Source organism: Haliotis cracherodii, unplaced genomic scaffold, assembly GCF_022045235.1.
Source record: "Haliotis cracherodii isolate W230 unplaced genomic scaffold, xgHalCrac1.p SCAF_14, whole genome shotgun sequence".
NCBI lineage: Eukaryota > Metazoa > Mollusca > Gastropoda > Lepetellida > Haliotidae > Haliotis > Haliotis cracherodii.
Window position 1 is genome coordinate 31,661,760 of NW_027266269.1, and position 19,015 is coordinate 31,680,774.

General features: G+C 41.8%; 1 protein-coding gene across 1 annotated transcript; it reads right to left on the minus strand.

The window, feature by feature from the left end:
• Nucleotides 1–292: 292 nt before the first annotated feature.
• On the minus strand, nt 293–13,375 carry LOC139460370 (uncharacterized; the record flags this gene model as incomplete). The annotated part of the gene is made up of 13 exons (XM_071241862.1): nt 293–3,948; nt 5,633–5,656; nt 6,974–7,003; nt 7,276–7,335; nt 8,913–8,942; nt 9,623–9,634; nt 10,430–10,468; nt 11,060–11,086; nt 11,573–11,599; nt 11,768–11,785; nt 12,045–12,065; nt 12,398–12,520; nt 13,339–13,375. Coding segments are annotated over 13 exons (4,104 nt in total), but the record flags the coding sequence as incomplete, so codon positions are not given.
• Nucleotides 13,376–19,015: the final 5,640 nt, after the last annotated feature.

Consider the following 19,015-nt stretch of genomic DNA (forward strand, 5'->3'; position numbering starts at 1 on the left):
ATTACAAAAAACTACCACCAGTCCATACATGTTGACCCTTTTCAAAACAGAAAATATTTACTTGTTTTGATAGAAATCGATTTTATTTCAAATCATACATAACGTATTTCATTTCAGCACACGAATAGTGAACCCGTAGGCTTATCCTTATGACAGATTATAATTTAGCAGTCCTTTATAACATAGAAGCCATATCATGCCATCCACGTCGTTTCTGTACAATGCGATTTTAAAACCAAAATAGTAGTTTTAACTCAAAGGAAATGCAGTTTTGCAATCAAATCTACAAAATTTAGAGGAGGCTAAGTAAGAATGGATCTGGTCCCATAGCATGGTTAGGATCAACCATTTGATGTGTAGAATGATGTGATTCAAATCCAACGCCCATCCCCTGATTTGCACCCAACCCTACATCAGGGCCGTGAAAAGAACCCATATTAGTTGCATGAATGTCCCCCCATGGGTTTCCCAAACCCACATCCGGGCCGGGGAACGGAGCTGCGTTTCCAAAACCCATATCAGTTGCATGTCTGTCCCTCATTTGGTGTCTCAAACCCATCTCAGCACCGTGGAACGGACCTGGGTGTCCAAATCCGACATCGGTAGCCATACCCATATCAGGGCCTTGCAGCCGACCTACGTCTCTGAAACCCGTATGAGTAGCATGACGATCTCCCATTGGGTGACCAGAACGTGTGTCCATTCCTGCTCCTTGTCTGGAATGTAATGTATCAATAGGTCCTGTACCCATCCCAATAGCAGCATCGGCGTGTCCTAAACCTGTATCTACAACACCACCAGATGCCCTGTCTGGCCCTAACGTCTGAAAAGGACGTCCACCTCCTAGCCTCTGAACAGCAAGTTGAATATCCTGTATGTTACTTTGACCCTGGTTAGCCGTCAGCATGTCCATGGCGGCCTTGTTCTCTGACACAAATTGAGATCTGGAGGCAGCATCAAGTCTGAGGTTTCCACCATGACCACTACTAAGTCCCTTCTCTATTAATTTATCATTAGCACCTAGCGACTGCGTTATTCTCAGCCTACCCCCAAACCTGTCAATGTGTGGATCCCTAACGGGACTATTGATGTCCGCAGCACTGATCACTATGGGGGGTCGGAATTTAGTGAGAAGCTCTGCATCACTAATCCGACCCCCATCTACTATGTCAGTGACATTCTGTTTACCACTGGTAAACGTAGAACCAGAACGACTATCAAGTCCTTTAGCTTTGTTTAACACGTCCCCAACACCGCCTGAAGAACTGTTCTCTGTCAGCATGTCAGGAGACATCACTGATAAGTCTGTGTGTGGTGCATCACTACCAAGGGCATTGTTCGACAAACTTCTACCTTGCTCTGATTGTCTGGTGGGGTCTTTTTGACCACCATCCTGTAAAGTATTCCTCAGTGGAACCGATTCTGCATTGAGATCCGTATTAGAAACTTGGCCCATTAGCGTGTCTCTGCCACTATTACTTCCAGTGATACTGTCATGAAGACGGTTATTGTTCAATCCCAACTTGGTCACATCTCCATTGGACTTAGTTGTTTGAGTCATCTCGCTGCCTGTTCTCCCAAGTATTCCATTCTTTAGTGATGTGCCATCATGTGATAATTCCTGGGACAAAGTTAATGACCCTTGAGCACTTCTGCCCATATTTGGTAAAAGGACATCCTTTGCTGGCTGCGTACTCTCTTCATTACCTGTAATTCTGTTCTGCTTTAAAGGAAGATCTGTTTTACGGTGAAAGGAGTTCCTATCAGAAAGAGTCGTTCCTTGTGTCAAAGAATTGCTCCCTACTGTACCAACCTTGGGATCTTTTTGTGTGTCAAATGTCGATAAGGTCTGTTTTTTCCTCAACAGAGCATCAGGTGATATTCCCCCGAGTCCAACAGGCGATGTCATTGCAAATTCGGCACCGTTGTTCCCGGTAAGTTTTGGATCCCTTACCTCTGCGACGCCCGGTGTTTCATGGACAGAATTGATCGTGGGTCTCCTTGAAAATATTTTTGTTGTGCTACCAACAGCCGAACTCACAAACCTAGCTTGATCATTAAAATGAGAGTTCATTCTTGAAGGTGAATGCGTCCCCCATCCGCGTGTGTCTACCCGGGATATCTGTGCCATTCTACTCTTTGGGAAAGATGGCGACATACTCTGGTGGGAAAAGCTTGACATCCGGTCAGAGGACCTAGGTGAATCCCAAGACATCCTTCGGGAACTATGGTCAAATGATGAGCCAGTGCCCACAAGTGGATGTCGATCTATGGCCTGCATTGATCTACGAGAGCTACCTAGTGACGTTTCTCCTCGCATAGCGTGAGAATTGGATCTGTCTGTCATTCTCCAGTTAGGATGTGTCATCATGTCAGAGGAATGAGACATTGTTCTAGACGAACGGGGATTCTCTGAAAATAATGATGCCTCTCTGGAAGGGTGTGACATCCTTCTGTCTGACATCAGCCCTAAATCCCTGAAATCCCTTCTACCACTCTGCAACCGTGCGTTGGCAAAATCCTGGCTCAGTCCACCAGGTTGTTGGGACATTCCTGAGGATACTCTTGTAGGCGTCATCTGATTTGCAGATTGTTTCCTGTCAAATGTAAATCCAGCATGATCAGAGGCAAACTGTGATTGGCGACTTGTAGCTAGCTGTGTTGCGGACTGAGACAACATTCGTTGTGTTTGACCAAGTTGACTTCCAGCAGGGTCGCCCATTAGGTGAGTACCACCTGAGGCCTGCATTGCATTAGTTCCAGAACCAGAACCTGAAATCGCTTGACTACTGGCCAGATTAGGTGTCGGAACACCATCACTTAATATGGCTCTTTGAAACTGGTTAACAGCTGGCCTGGTCGGATCAGTTGATGCCATATTTCCAGCTGAGAAGCGCGCAGTGTCTTGCAATAAGGGATTCGTACCAGTGCCGGACATGGACTGACCAGACCCACTGGAACCTCCTAGAAAGGCTCCTGTTTGATCGGCATTAGCAAAGCCTGATTGTTGACCAGAGGAGCCTCTGAGTTGAGTGTCGGCAATAGAAGAGGATAGGTGACGAGATGACTGCTCCATTCCTGTGATGTGGTTAGTAGGATTATTCCTGCTCAGTGGATGTTCTCGGAAGCCAGGACCCATGTCCATTTGTGACGGCGGTCCTCTGTGTGTCAGTCCCATTCTCCTCCGCTCATGCAGTGCCATCTGGTGAGATGTGTGAAGGCCACGTCCACGGTCATGTGAGGATGTCGATCGAGGAGCCACATCGGCAGGGTAGGGATCAGTTCCCATTCCACTCCGCCCTGGATAATGTCCGCCAAAACCTTGATCAAATGCTCCAGGACCAGGGTCGTAAGGTCCAGGTCCACCCACAGACGGATCATAGGGTCCAGACCCTGCCATAGTTTGATCATAGGGCCCTGCTCCCCCGACAAGCCTGGGATCATAAGGACCAGGTGGTCCCATACTTGGATCATAAGGACCAGCAGCTCCCATGCTTGGATCATAAGGACCGACTGGTCCCATGCTTGGATCATAAGGACCGACTGGTCCCATGCTTGGATCATAAGGACCGGATGTTCCCATACTTGGATCATAAGGACCGGGTCTTCCCATACCTGGATCATAAGGTGCGCCTCTTCCCATACTTGGATCATAAGGTCCAGCACCTGTGGCTGGATCATATGGTCCCGGACCCATGCTGCCCATGCCGCCCATTCCTGGATCTACGCTGCCAACTGCACCCATCTCTCTGCTCCTTAGGACCTCATAAGGACCTGGACCAGCCATAGTAGTGCCATAGGGGTCAACTGCTCCCATTCTAGGATCATAGGTCGGGGCCTGGTGCCTGGGGAACATATGAGAAGCAGTCATTGGTTCAGTCAGAGCCGGTGTCAGTGATGCTGGAGCCATGCCAGGCGGAGGCTGGGCCCACATACCAGTAGTAGCATCTGTAAAACAATAGGGTATAGAGTGGAGGTTCATACATAGAGTGGAGGTTCATACATAGAGTAGAGGTTCATACATAGAGTGGACCTTCATATATAGAGTGGAAGTTCATACATAGAGTAGAGGTTCATACATAGAGTGGAGGTTCATACATAGAGTAGAGGTTCATACATAGAGTGGAGGTTCATACATAGAGTGGAGGTTCATACATAGAGTGGAGGTTCATACATAGAGCGGAGGTTCATACATAGAGTGGAGGTTCATACATAGAGTGGAGGTTCATACATAGAGCGGAGGTTCATACATAGAGCGGAGGTCCATACATAGAGCGGAGGTTCATGCATAGAGTGGAGGTTCATATATAGAGTAGAGGTTCATACATAGAGTAGAGGTTCATACATAGAGTGGAGGTTCATACATAGAGTAGAGGTTCATACATAGAGTGGAGGTTCATGCATAGAGTGGAGGTTCATACATAGAGCGGAGGTTCATACGTAGAGTGGAGGTCCATACATAGAGTAGAGGTTCATACATAGAGTGGAGGTTCATACATAGAGCGGAGGTCCATACATAGAGCGGAGGTTCATACATAGAGTGGAGGTTCATACATAGAGCGGAGGTTCATACATAGAGTGGAGGTTCATACATAGAGTGGAGTTTCATACATAGAGTGGAGGTTCATACATGGAGTCGAGGTTCATACATACAGTGGAGGTTCATACATAGAACGGGGGTTCATACATAGAACGGAGGTTCATACATAGAGCGTAGGTTCATACATAGAGCGGAGGTACATACATAGCGCGGAGGTCCATACATACAGAGGAGGTTCATACATAGAGTGGAGATTCAAATATAGAGTGGAGGTTCATGCATAGAGCGGAGGTTCATACATACAGGGGAGGTTCATACATAGAGTGGAGGTTCATACATAGAACAGGGGTTCATACATAGAGCGGAGGTCCATACATAGAGTGGAGGTTCATACATAGTGCGGAGTTTCATACATAGAGCGGAGGTTCATATATAGAGCGGAGGTTCGTACATACAGGGGAGGTTCATATATAACGTGGAGGTCCATACATAGAGTGGAGGTTCATAAATAGAGCGGAGGTTCATACATAGAGCGGAGGTTCATACATACAGGGGAGGTTCATACATACAGAGGAGGTTCATACATACAGGGGAGGTTCATACATAGAGCGGATGTTCATACATACAGGGGAGGTTCATACATAGAGTGGAGGTTCATACATAAAGTGTAGGTTCATACATAGAGCGGAGATTCATACATACAGAGGAGGTTCATACATGGAGTCGAGGTTCATACATAGAGCGGAGGTTTATACATGGAGCGGAGGTTCATACATAGATCGGATTCATACATACAGAGGAGGTTCATACATGGAGTCGAGGTTCATACATAGAGCAGAGGTTCATACATAGTGTGAAAGTTCATACATAGAGCGGAGGTTCAAGAATAGACTTGAGGTTGAAACATAGACTTGAGGTTCATACACAGATCGGATGTTCATACATAGAGCGGCGGTTCATACATAGAGCTGGGGTTCATATATAGAATTGAGCTCGCAATGTGACGTTCATACATCTATTGAAGGGCGAGATGGAGAAGCTGTACTTCGTGTAATCTTGATATTACAGAATTATTCGCGTGTCAATACATACCGAAGCATGGTATCCTGCAGCCAGCTGGGGGGAAATAAGCAAAATTTGGTAAACAACATATGAAATGAATCTGTATGTACATACCTAGTCCTAGATTCACACTGATTATGTCAACACACATGTGAGATAAGATCACATGTGTTGCAATGTCTCGTAGTAGGAGCCTAGCCGAGCAACAATCATTCGAGCTTAATTAAAGGTATGTATGTGTATGTGTGTGTATGTGTGTGTATGTGTGTGTGAGTGTGTGTGTGCGTGTGTATATGTGTGTGTGTGTGTGTGTGTGTGTGTGTGTGTATGTGTGTGTGTCTATGTGTATGCTTGTGTCTGTGCGTGTGCGTGTGTGCGTGTGTATATGTATATATGTATGAGTATGAGTGTATGTGTGTGTATGTGTGTGTATGCATGTGTGTATGTGTGTACATGTATGTGTGTATGTGTATGAGTATGAATATGAGTATGAGTATGTGTGTGAGTGTATGTGTGTGTATGTGTGTACATGTATGTGTGTATGTGTATGAGTATGAATATGAGTATGAGTATGTGTGTGTGAATGTGTGTGTATGCATGTGTGTGTATGTGTGCGTGTATGTGTATATATGTATGTGTATGCATGTGTGTGTGTGTGTGTGTATGTGTGTGCGTGCGTAAATGCCTGTGTGCCTGTGAGTGCATGTGTATTGGGTAATTTTGCACTTAACGTAGATTTTACAAAAAAAACAAAAACATTTGTTTGCAAGACATGCAGGATGTCCTGACAAAACGTGTTGTCACAAGAATAAACCTGTTTTGCTCCTCCTTTAAAAACAATTGTTAAACATTAGATGCTGATGTCACGCACTCACTCTTTATTTGCACATAGGTGAAGATATTGGCATCTTTAGTGAACCCACATTCACGAAGAACTGCCAACAAAAGCTCTGCCCTTCATGAATTATTATGTATTGCTTGTAAGAGTAATTATTTTTGTATTGTTTGTGACAGTCAATATTTTATATTGTGTGTGACAGCCATTATTTTTGCATTGTGTGTAACAGTAATTTTTTATGTATTGCGAATAAGAGTAATCATTTATGTATTACGTGTAAGAGTTATCATATGTTATCTGAAAGGGAACCTTCTCACACATTTCGTGTCTGTTTGTGTGTGTTCATTACGAGCAACGTAATATGGGGTACGATGGCACTCAATCAGCCAAGTCACCGAATCTGACCAGCTGATCCAGTATAGTGGCCTTTTTACAACAGGTGAAAGAGAGCTGGGGCCAATTGTTAACATGGCTCCACGAGACAGCTCCCCAGTTGTTAGTTAACTTCGTCTAGCGAACATAAAATCACTTACCATCGGCTACTCGATCAGCGACTACAGTAGCTGAAAGACATCACAATATGATTATAGCGTTATCAAAATAAAGTTATCTCCAGGAATAACGACTTCTTCAAAAGCATGAAGACGTAATTGTCCAACAAAGAATGGAGGCTGCTCAGAACCAATAAAATATCAATAGAATTATCCCTACGTTTATGAATTTACTTTACATAGCTCGGTGAACGTTTCAATACAAATGCATGACAATATCAATATATATATATGTTGAAAACATCAACGGATGTTAATCAATGTATGTCTGTATGTTTATTTACCGAGATCGGCATTCATGACCTTCATTTTTCCAGCCTTCTTCTTGGCGTTTCGTATAACACCTGCACAAAAGGAAAATAATATGAAATAGGTTCATACATGTATTTAAACAATACACTCATACCTTTAGTTTAACAACATTCATACCCGTAGTTTAACAACACACTTATACCTGAAGTTATTATATTCGTTATAACATCGCACAGTGGCACGTGACTGACAGTGGTATATTATTAGTAATGGTGTCTTTAGTTGCCGTATGCAGTATCATATCAAACAAGCAGAACATTTTGGGCGATGCATCAGCCCAGATATGTCACCGTACACGGCGACTAAAGACACCATAACGAACTGTCTGGTAACCATATCGTACAACCGTTGACATTAAGGGTCAAAGGGAGACTACTCTTCAATCCTTAAAGGTCAAATCTTGTTGAACATTGTAACTATTATCTTTAACAATAAAGTTACGTGATCTCAGAAATGATTAATGTCCTTGCACATCACAATTAATGATATAAAAACACAAAACAGTGTCGAATAACGAATTTATGTACCAGAAGTTTCATGTGAAATATGTGAGGTGTGTTGGAAAATCCAAGATGGCTGTTGGTATACGGTCTAATATTAGTAACAACCATCTTGCATATTTACTGACAGTTTTGGGGCTCATGTGGGGTCAGTAGTTCTGCTCACTGATTGGTCAATTTCGCTTTGAGGCATAATAAACAATATAAACAGACATTTGTACTTAATAATTGAGATTACTTTCCAACTGTAACTCACGTGACACAACACAACCTGATGCAGGTCGTGAACCTTATGGCGTGTCCCATTGGTAAGATTGTGCACCTAGTTCTGTAAAACACAGACTAACAGAACTTCTTTGAGAGGCATTAAGATTTTTGTTTGTTTGTTGTTAAAAACCGCACTCAGCAATATTCCAACTATATGACGGCGGTCTGTAAATAATCGAGTCTGGACCAGGCAATCGCGTGATTGATATCATGAGCATTGACCGACGCTATTGGAATACGGTGACACACTGAGGCATTTAGAAGTTGGAGTACTAAGTAAGGATAAGATATATTGATGAACAACTTCTTTATTATAATTAGCAGCGACGTTTCGGTGTAGGTTCTGACACTGTTACCAAGCAAATGGTGTCCAGAGTATGGTTAACAAGTATGTATAACAGGCCAACATTGATTTAGTTTTCAAGCATTCAGCATTCAGAGCACAATTAATGCCACAGGAACACCGCCATCAATCCACAAGCAGGAACTATCAGAAGCAGTGTACCACATTCCTCGCAATTGTGGACAGGCTGATATTGGCGAAACATCAAGGCTCCTCAAAACCCGAAATAAAGAACATCAAAATTGACCCAACGTCAGCTCTATCAGATCATATCCGTGGCAACCCAAGCTACAACGTTCCGTGAGCGAGACAGATTGCGATTACAATTATCGGGAGACAACCCCTTTAATGCTGTACACCGTTGTGTAGCACGTGCAGTACGTGTTTGCGGTGTTCCTCCTACGTTGCTGTGGTATGCAACGGAAAAAGCCGAGTGGAACTGAATGCAGATCGGTACTGAGAACAGACATTGACCTCCGTGTGATCTGATTGTACTTACATGCAATGTTACCCCCGCCGGTCGAAGGAACTGAAATATATACAGGAAAAATGAAGGCCAAGGAAGTTTGTTTCAGGCAAAATAAGACCTCCATGAACATGTGTCATCGGTAATAGTTATCAGAAAAGTTGGGTTTGCGATTTTCATATGGACGTATCATAATTTCGCTCTGATTCTCAAGACTCAAGAATGTGGTTTGTATTGAATTAAAACATAATTAATCACACACCAATTGGTTCAAATAATACCTCTGAAATTTAAGTAGCAAGTGTTGTTGCAATGTGTCATATCGTGATATGATAAATCAGAACATGAAGATATTTACCTTTGCTTTTGAGTACATTAGCAAATACATGTGTATTTAATTTATCATTTTTCGTCAGGATAACAAAATTTTCTCTCCTTGTTACCACCTCCACGTTCAGCTTAAGACGGGTCCTCCTTTGGTCAAAAGTTTGTTCCCCCTCTAATGAGTGTGTCACGCGTTGCACACGAGTGGCGGACGGGGTGCACACCCGTGTGCAACGCGTTGCACACGGGTATCACACGCGTGGCCAACCCGATGCACACTGGTTGCGTAACGCGTTGCCCATGCGTGTAAGGGGAATGAACTTCTAGGCAGTAGTGTATGTGATTGTAAATGATGTACATTGCTTACATTTCGATGATTGGGGCTTCTTAACCTTACGTTCAGAAATAGAAACACTTACTTTCTCCTCCGCCTGAAACATAAATGAGTTGTTGTTGTATTGTTCATAACAATCAGTACCGTCATAGTTATAGTTATCATCGTCATCATCATCATCATCATCATCATCATCATCATCATCATCATCATTACCAGATAGTGTCGTAACCAGATGCAATTTTCATTTCTGATCATCATCAGCATCATTATCATCATCATCATCATCATCATAACCAGATAGTGTCGTAACCATCATCATCATCATCATCATCATCATTACCAGATAGTGTCGTAACCAGATGCAATTTTCATTTCTGATCATCATCAGCATCATTATCATCATCATCATCATCATCATCATTACCAGATAGTGTCGTAACCAGATGCGATGTTCATATCTGATCTCTGCAGTATGATATTTCTTCCGTTGTTTGAATGTTGCAACTCTAATTACAACTCACAAGATATTTAAATTAGAAATCGAACTGAACTTGCTCTAAACAAATACCTTAACTGCCGAGTAAAGAGACTATACAATTGGAATGAGTGAGTTGGGTTTAACGCCGCTTTTAAAAGTATTCCAGTTATATCACGGCGTGTCAGCTTAATGTGGGAGAAAAGCCCCACGTGATGCAGATCTCAGACGTTTACCACTTCGGTGAAACCCACGAGCACGGGTGTGGTGCCGACAAACCTAGAAACATAATCGGGGCGAACCGGGATTCGAACACACAATCATTAGTTTCTTGCGTGCCCAAGGGACGCAACTCTGTACTGTTTGTTTGTTTCAGTCGTGTATACTTTCTTTTGTACCACACTGTACACCCACCGTTAAGGAAGCTTGTGATAGCCAACTGCACCTTGTCAGCTGAAACGGCAAACATCAGAAGATATATTTCCAGCCCACTGTTTGCTTAATGACAAGCACTGCAGGTTGAAAAGTCAACATTAGTTTGAAAAATTCTAACTTATTTTGACAACATGCATTGTATGAAATACGTCCCTTAAAGACTTCAATTAAACATTAAAGAATATTATGCCATCCTGCTGCAGTGACAATGCTAAATGTTAGTATGTTTTCAGACATGAAGTGCCAGGATTTGTTTATTTGATTATTTGGATAAGCTTTATTCAACTCTGTCTGTTTTTTCAACATACTGTAAACTACGGTTATCACGAACTCAAAGGGACAACTAATTTTAGTTCGTTATAACCGCAGTTCGTTATAAGTTATATACAGCATATATACACCAAATGGTCGGGCCAAAAATAAACAGTTCGTTATATCCGTCTCTTCGATATAAGCGTGTTAGTTATAAACGACATGAACACAACTTCCACAACTGGGAAGCCCTCTATTTGTATTGTTAATCGTGGCTGCTACATGCTACTGCTGCATGTAATATAGATTTGTATCATCAGCTTTGGTACCACATCGGTTCAGTGCTTATGTACTTACCCATCATTTCTTTGGGGCTTGTATTTGCTGTAACATATGTATGTACATTATTTCCTTGTAAGTTATGTGATAAATGAGACAGAAAAGCTATTGAATATTTCTGTCAACGCTAAGGTGACAATTTGAAGAAAAGAATATCCCAAAATATTAATTGGTCAGTTGTTATCAAACGCAGTTCGTTGTGCAGAGATGCGCCCATAATATTGACAGCATGCACTGATTGTGGATTCGAATCCAATGTCACCATAACTATGAAACGTGTTTCATGTATATTGTACTACATGCAATATTATCAATATTACCACCAATAAATTTCGCGATAAATTTCGACTTAGTGACATTTATAATCAAACCCTGTTCCACAAATCGATCTGTGTGCTAGGACTCTCGTAACTCCCATACTGTAACACAGACTTACGACATTCGTAGCGTAAAATCAGTTTGCGGAACGGCCCTGAAATTATTTAATTCCTGAAGCTCAAACATCAAGATCCGGTTAATGGGGATACTCACGTGGCAATGTGGCTCTGAGTTGCTTTTCTAAAACAGAAATAGCATGTTCAATTTTCGAAATTAAACCAGGTACTTTTAGATGCGTCATTTGTGGTCTAATATTTTTAAATTAAAGAAAAGGAATCCGTAAACACTTCGTAATGAAGTCCGATATGCTTTTCAAGAAATAAAAAAGAACACCCCTCATCAACTTACCTAAATTCCAGCACATGCCTATGCAAAGGAAAATGATAATACGTTAGCATAATTCATACATGTTTCAAATTTGAAATGTTAGACAAAATGTTGATCAGCTATGTTTGAGAATGAACCGCATACTTCAATTGTCAACCACATAATTGAACATTCAAAATTAGTCAAATCTCTTCCTCTGATTAACATTTTATTATAACTGTATTTCTTAAATAATTCAGAACAAAACGAATGTATATCTAATAATTTGTAATCAAATATATTTTGTGGATATACTTACCGTCTAGGGCAAACGGGTTTTCTGAAAACGCAATAAAATGAGATTAAACATGAGACTCCTTGACAACATATGTATGTTATTATATAAACCCTACATGTGTGAATACATGTAATTCTGTACAACTTATCAAAAGCTTTGTCGACATTTCACCTTAACAGACCTACAAATCATTATTTTACGTGCGTAAATGGAGTTACGTAATATAATATGACCCTGGCATGTTCGTTGTCCATATTGAAGATTTGTCCATATTTGGTCATACATATAGGCCAAAATTAAACAGCAAAGTTTTTTTTGTGAATTTATTAAACTTGATATATTTATGATTTCCACTGCGGTGATTGATCACGTACCCCCCGGGTCACCCAACAGATGAGGCGGTATGCCTCCGACTCCGCCCAGTACACCGGCCCCGCCCAATGTTCCAGCCCCGCCCATTCCTCCCGCAGCCGCCATTCCAGCTGATGCCGCTTGACCTGTAGGATAACAAGATCATTCTTTCAAGTATGTTTTTGTCAAAAACTATATTCCAGGTCAAATATATCCCTTCATAGTTGTAAATATAACGCTATTGACTTTTTGCCATAAAGGGGCCACGAGTGGTCCAGTCCTCTAATGCACCGCATTTCGCTGTAAAGAGTTGCTTCCCAGGGTGCGTTGCAAAAAGCCAATCGCTTGCAAGCGATGTACAGCGTTTCGCCTTACAATGGTACGCTAACTTTCAGCCGCTTGCAATTGCAACAATCGCTGGCGAGGTCGCTTCGTTCTCAAACCAAAATGGCGGCTGAGTTTGACAGCGGAACAAGAAATTCTTGCCTGGATTAGTTTGGAAATTGGCAGCTCACATCGCACCTTCCTTAGTCCGGTCTACATCTTCAAAGTAGTCATAAATTCATCGAGCCACTTTTATTACGTTCTTCATTTGGGCAAGGCAAACAAGCGGTAGTTGAGCCGCCATTTTGGAAAAGTGCGTAAGCACGGGGGTGAGCTAAATTTGCTTACTCGAAGCGATTCGTTGCTTGTAACGCGCCCCCAGCGTCTTGAGTGTAAGGAGTAAAGCTAACCAACTCAACTGACAGAGACTGGTGATGCCATTGTGACGTCACTGGAACCAATTACGTCATAATAATCTCCAAGCACTGTGATGCAATTTCATTGTTGCAATATCTCCAAATTTGGTTAATTGCACGTCATCGTAACACAACGATCCTCATGATATAAATCACGGGTTTGTCTAGCCTCGACCATGGTGTGGGCAAGCAAACAAAACAAACAAACCTTTCTGTTAGCTTACCTGGAGGAGGAGCCATTTGGGAGAAACATAATCCTGAAACACAGCGAACACATCATAGTAATGTGCTGGTAAACCCAAATGAGACAACACAAAATGTGATTTTGGTAAAAACACAAAACAGATCAGAAATGCATCAATAATATCTATCTGTATATTTTAATGTGATATGCAAGTGTTGCTATCGGGCCATTTATATCATTGTTAAACAGCCTGGCAGAAGAAAGTATACACCCATGTTTTGTGGTGGCTAATAATGAAAGAATGGTTAATCGATGGCGATATAGTTGATAAGGGTATCATATTTCTGTTTTGGAGTGTGTAATAGCTCGGCGACTGTTTGCAACAGAGTAACGTTTCGATAATGTTTTGTATTTTTTTTAAAATCTGCAAATGTTTATTTCTTTTTCCCGATAGATGAGTTCAATCATTCGATACAACTCATAAAGTTGTATAATTCATACAATCATAAAGTGTCCGTGTTATGAGTGAAATTAGACTGAGACACACACAAAACGTTTGTTTAACGTTAACATGAGTATCACTCTGGTACCAAGTTTCAGTCAAGATCGTGTCTTTGTAACGAGTTGTGCCTCAGATTCTTTACTCTCCCAATGGTGTTACAAGATCATAGTTTATAGGTATACGGTACATTACATTGCATTATAGTATCTTGTTCTTAATGATACGCAAGTTATTGTACTGTCCTTTCCTGACGGGTATTTTAGAAAGTGTACACATATTTCGGATGCATGTTTAAATTGTTGTTGTCACGATATGGCTGAAGTACTGCCGATGTTACTTTAAATCCTAACTCACTCACTCACTCACTTCTAATGATACACGCAGTGTATCCTAATACTGATCAAAGCAGCGATAAACCCAACTCACTCACTCACTCACTCACTCACTCACTTCTAATGATACACGCAGTGTATCCTAATACTGATCAAAACAGCGATAAACCCAACTCACTCACTTACTCACTTTATGATACGGTGCATAATTGGAAAGAAATGGACTAATTTTCTAGTTCTAGTTCTACCGCCCGCAGTAGTTTTTTTGTATGTCTTTTCGAGTCAGGCCACAAGTAGAAATATAAAGGAATATATAGACAGACCTGTACTAATATCAAACATTTAAAAAACCCATCAAAAATACAATCGAAGATGATGTTATTTTAAATTCTTCTCATCATTACAAACAGGATAAATTAATCCAACTTTAAAAATTAGCGTGTGGACAATGATGATTTATATTTTTACCAGCAATCAACATGTCGATCTAAAAGTGAAAGTTGCTTTCTCTAGTAAGAGATATATAGACATTCCACGATGCCTCTGTGAATCCAAATAAGCAAGATATAATATGCCTTCCCCCAAAATGATTGAGTGTTAATCTGAACTACAGTGCGCAGATCATGTTTACCCAGAGCGACCATAAGTGATCTGTAAATATACAACGTAATCGCTAGACAATAATCAATCTTGATTATCAGCCGAAACAGTAATAATCAAAATAACGGTGAAAATTGAATGGAACACTTAAAATCAGTGATAACACCAGGTGTCCACTAAAATGGTAAGCATGTCCCTCCCTACCGATAGCACCCGCCTCTCACACAATTAGCATGACAAAAAGTACATGTTTGTAGCTTGACGCCGGACATGAGTGCTCGTACGCGACGGCGGCCTGAGAACAAGTGACCGATGGACCACACAATCAAGTGACCGATGGACCACATAATCAAATGACCGATGGACCACACAATCAAGTTGGTTGGTTGGTTGGTTGTTTAACGCCACACTCAGCAATATTCTAGCTATATGACGGCGGTCTGTAAATAATCGAGTCTGGACCAGACAATCCAGTGATTGACATCATTAGCATCGCTCCACCCAATTGGGATCGATGACATGCATCAACCAAGTCAGCGAGCCTGACCACCCAATCCCGTTAGTCGCCTTTTACGACAAGCATAGTCGCCTTTTACGGCAAGCATGGGTTGCTGAAGACCTAATCTACCCCGGAATCTTCACGGGTCCACAATCAAGTGACACAATAGCGCAAACCCAGAATAGAGAAGACGGAATTGTCAAGTGCGTGAACATTCTTCCCGAAAATGGCGCACGAGTGTAAGCTGAACGCCCTATATGGTACATGCAAGTCCTTGTCATAAAGCTGACCTGACAGGAACTAAAACGGCTGGTCAGAACAACGTGACAAGCCACACCTACCTGTAAGTGTGAATAGGAAACAGGCAGTGAACATATTGGTGATCAGCTTCACTAGTCCCAGGTCACACGGCGCTCGCTACCATGATACTGACACAACCCACGTGTTTCATTGGAAGACATGGAACACACCTTGAACCATCTACTTACAATAGACCATTATATGAACAACTGAAATCTACAAGCTCCACCGATACATTGGATGATATTGACAAATGGACGAGTTTTGATAAAACATATATCATGTTAATTACTGGCATTGTTGTCATATATTACGGTCGACAGCAAAACGCAATTAAAGTGTCATGCAGTCGTGTTGAACTCTGTCACGAGGAGGAGTGTCTTCTTGCGTCGTAGCAGCAGCCGTTTCCGGTGTGACCAGGTTATGCGAAACGAGATTGTCACTTCGTGAAATGTGACTATTTCCGTCAGGCGGAAGAAGAGGTGTTTTCTGCAGGTCATGCTAAAAATAACATATAATTTGAAGAAGTCTTCGAAATATACGTGTTGAAGACCCCGAGATCACTTTGAGTGAGTGAGTGAGTGAGTATGGTTTTACGCTGCTGTTAGCAATATTCCAGCAATATCATGGCGGGGGACAACAGAAATGGGCTTCACACATTGTACCCATGTCGGAAATCGAACCCGGGTCTTCGGCGTGACGAGCGAACGCTTTATAACCACTAGGCTACCCGACCGCCCCGAGATCACTTTGATTGTAATCAGCTACAGTTCATATATTGATCACATCCATTGATACACGCAAGGAATTACTTCCGGCTGAATGTGCCAAAGCGCAGGATTGCACAAAGAAAGTATGCTAGCAGGCTTAAACCTAATCGCCGTTTAACACACGAGAATGATGGTACATCACAAACACATGCAAAGGCGAGTCAATGGTTCAAACAATTGAAAAAACACGTGAACATATGGTACAAACCAATAGAGGGAATTACACCTGACATCAAGTCTGTGACTGATGCGTCAGATTTGGAAATGTCCTCATAATGTCTACCATATAATCTTTTGAAAGGTTTACTTGGCAATTGTATGTTGTGACCTTGATCAAACAACTTTTGAGCAAGAGAAGCATAAAGGAATGAAGACACATTGTTGCATTGTAATAGTCATAATTGGGACATAATACATGACAGTAGCGCACAATGGCAAGTAATAGGCACGATCACATCAGAAACCCCGACTAGTTGCACGTCGGTAAAGCGTAAATGTGGCAGGGTCGTAATGGACGTAAACACGACAGGTCGTGAGAACAATCAGATTTGGGGTATTCATGTTCATTATAAATTAAAAGGGCGGTCGGGTAGCCTAGTGGTTAAAGCGTTCGCACGTCACGCCGAAGACCCGCGTTCGATTTCCGACACGGGTACAATGTGTGAAGCCCATTTCTAGTGTCCCCCGCCGTGATATTGCTGGAATATTGCTAAAAGCGGCGTAAAACCAAACTCACTCACTCACTCACTCACTCACTCACTCACTATAAATTAAAAGATCTAATATTTTATCCGTAAATTTATTTAATTAACTGTGAGTGTTGGGGTTATTGAGATAACATCCCAGAACATACCGCTGAGACCGTCACAGTGTGGCATGGTATTATCATTGCAATAATCTTGAACGCTAAACGTTAAAACCCATTCTCCCCACCTCATTTCACTATACGAGTGAGGTTATTGCCGCTTTGAATAGCTAAGAGCATGGGGAAATCCTAAAGAAATCATATGATCTGCTATTTCATATTGATGAGTTGCAATACGTACCTATGTCGAGCATAATTCGTTATTTGTCTGTGGTAACTTATGTTTGGTTGAAGCAAGGAGTTTGTATCAAATACATGGTTTAGTAACTGAGCAGGTGAGTTGGGTTTAACATCGCTCTTATACTTATCCCCGGCGAATGAGCTTAATGTGGGAAAAAATACGAAATGATGCGGATCTCAGACGATTACCACTTTGATCCCGTATGAGTCAACTGGACACGACTTCTGTATACTTTTTCATGAAAAGATACGCAACTTGAATAATAGCTCTCAATACGACATTTATGATCGTGTCTATACTCATAGGGGTTGTTCAATAACTAGACAATCCGTGACATTGGAAAATATTTTTTTTAATTTGAACTTTTCCTTTGGACGAAAGGCCGGTCACTTGACCTTGGTTGGTTGGTTGGTTGGTTTGTTGTTTAACGCCGCACTCAGCAATATTCCAGCTATATGACGGCGGTCTGGAAATAATCGAGTCTGGACAAGACAATCCAGTGATTAATATCACGAGCATCGATCCACGCAATTGGGATCGATGACATGCATCAACCAAGTCAGCGAGCCTGACCACCCGATCCCGTGAATCGCCTTTTACGACAAGCATAGTCACCTTTTACGGCAAGCATGGGTTGCTGAAGACCTATTCTACCCCGGAATCTTCTGGGAATTCCCTTGCGCTGATGCACACCGAAGCGTTGATCATTTATGCCTTCTAATCTTGAACTCAGCGTTTTGGTATACATTGAGAAACGTCAGAGAGTTCGACTGCATGATCGTTCACGAATATCCTCGCTACGACCCATCCTAGTGAACAAAACGAAGAAATGCACATCAAATCTATCGTAGTATCGACTCGATCTGTGTCTAGGCTGACACTGACAGTCTACAGCAATCTATGAGTTTACCTTGGTGTCTATTTGACACATCTTTCTTCACCTTTAACTGATCGCCACAGGTTCATTACCAACTTCCGAAATCTCTCCCGTCACGTTTACCGTTTTCGGCCATTTTGACGTTTTGTACTTGATGTAAATGTATTACGACGCGCTGTCGTTGTGACTGACTTACTGAGGTAGTTCTTAACATACCTTTCTCATCTAATGGTGATGTTATTTGAATACATGTGTTGTGGTACATGTTTCTGAAGAGAAAGTTGAGCATACATTCGCTCTCTTTTTGAGGAACTATTTTATTCCGTTATACAACTGGTCGTCGTATGGCTGTCTGTGTAAGCATGAAGTCACATGTACGAAATAAAATTGTGTACAGATCTAAGACTACATCCTTTGGGGTAAACAAAATTGATAAAAGATTATAAGAATTTACTTTCACTTTGTGTGAGTGCCTTGGTGTATGAACCTTCATAGTGTGAGGGCCAAAGTAAGCGCCGACGTTCATACAGTTGGCCCTCACTCTATGAAGGTTAATGCGTCGATGAACTTACACAAAGTGAAAGTCAATTCTTAATGAGATGTAGATTAAGTTTATCACATCCTGCGATTAATATCATTTTCTCATAGATCAGGCTACGAGTATGCCCGTTAAGTGTCAGAAACGTTGAAGTTCAATTACACTGTCTGCTGTTTGGTGCCGACATGAACGCAGGATCTGCACTCACAAATATATGCAAGTAACAACCATCAACGTCTTTAACAAAACACTG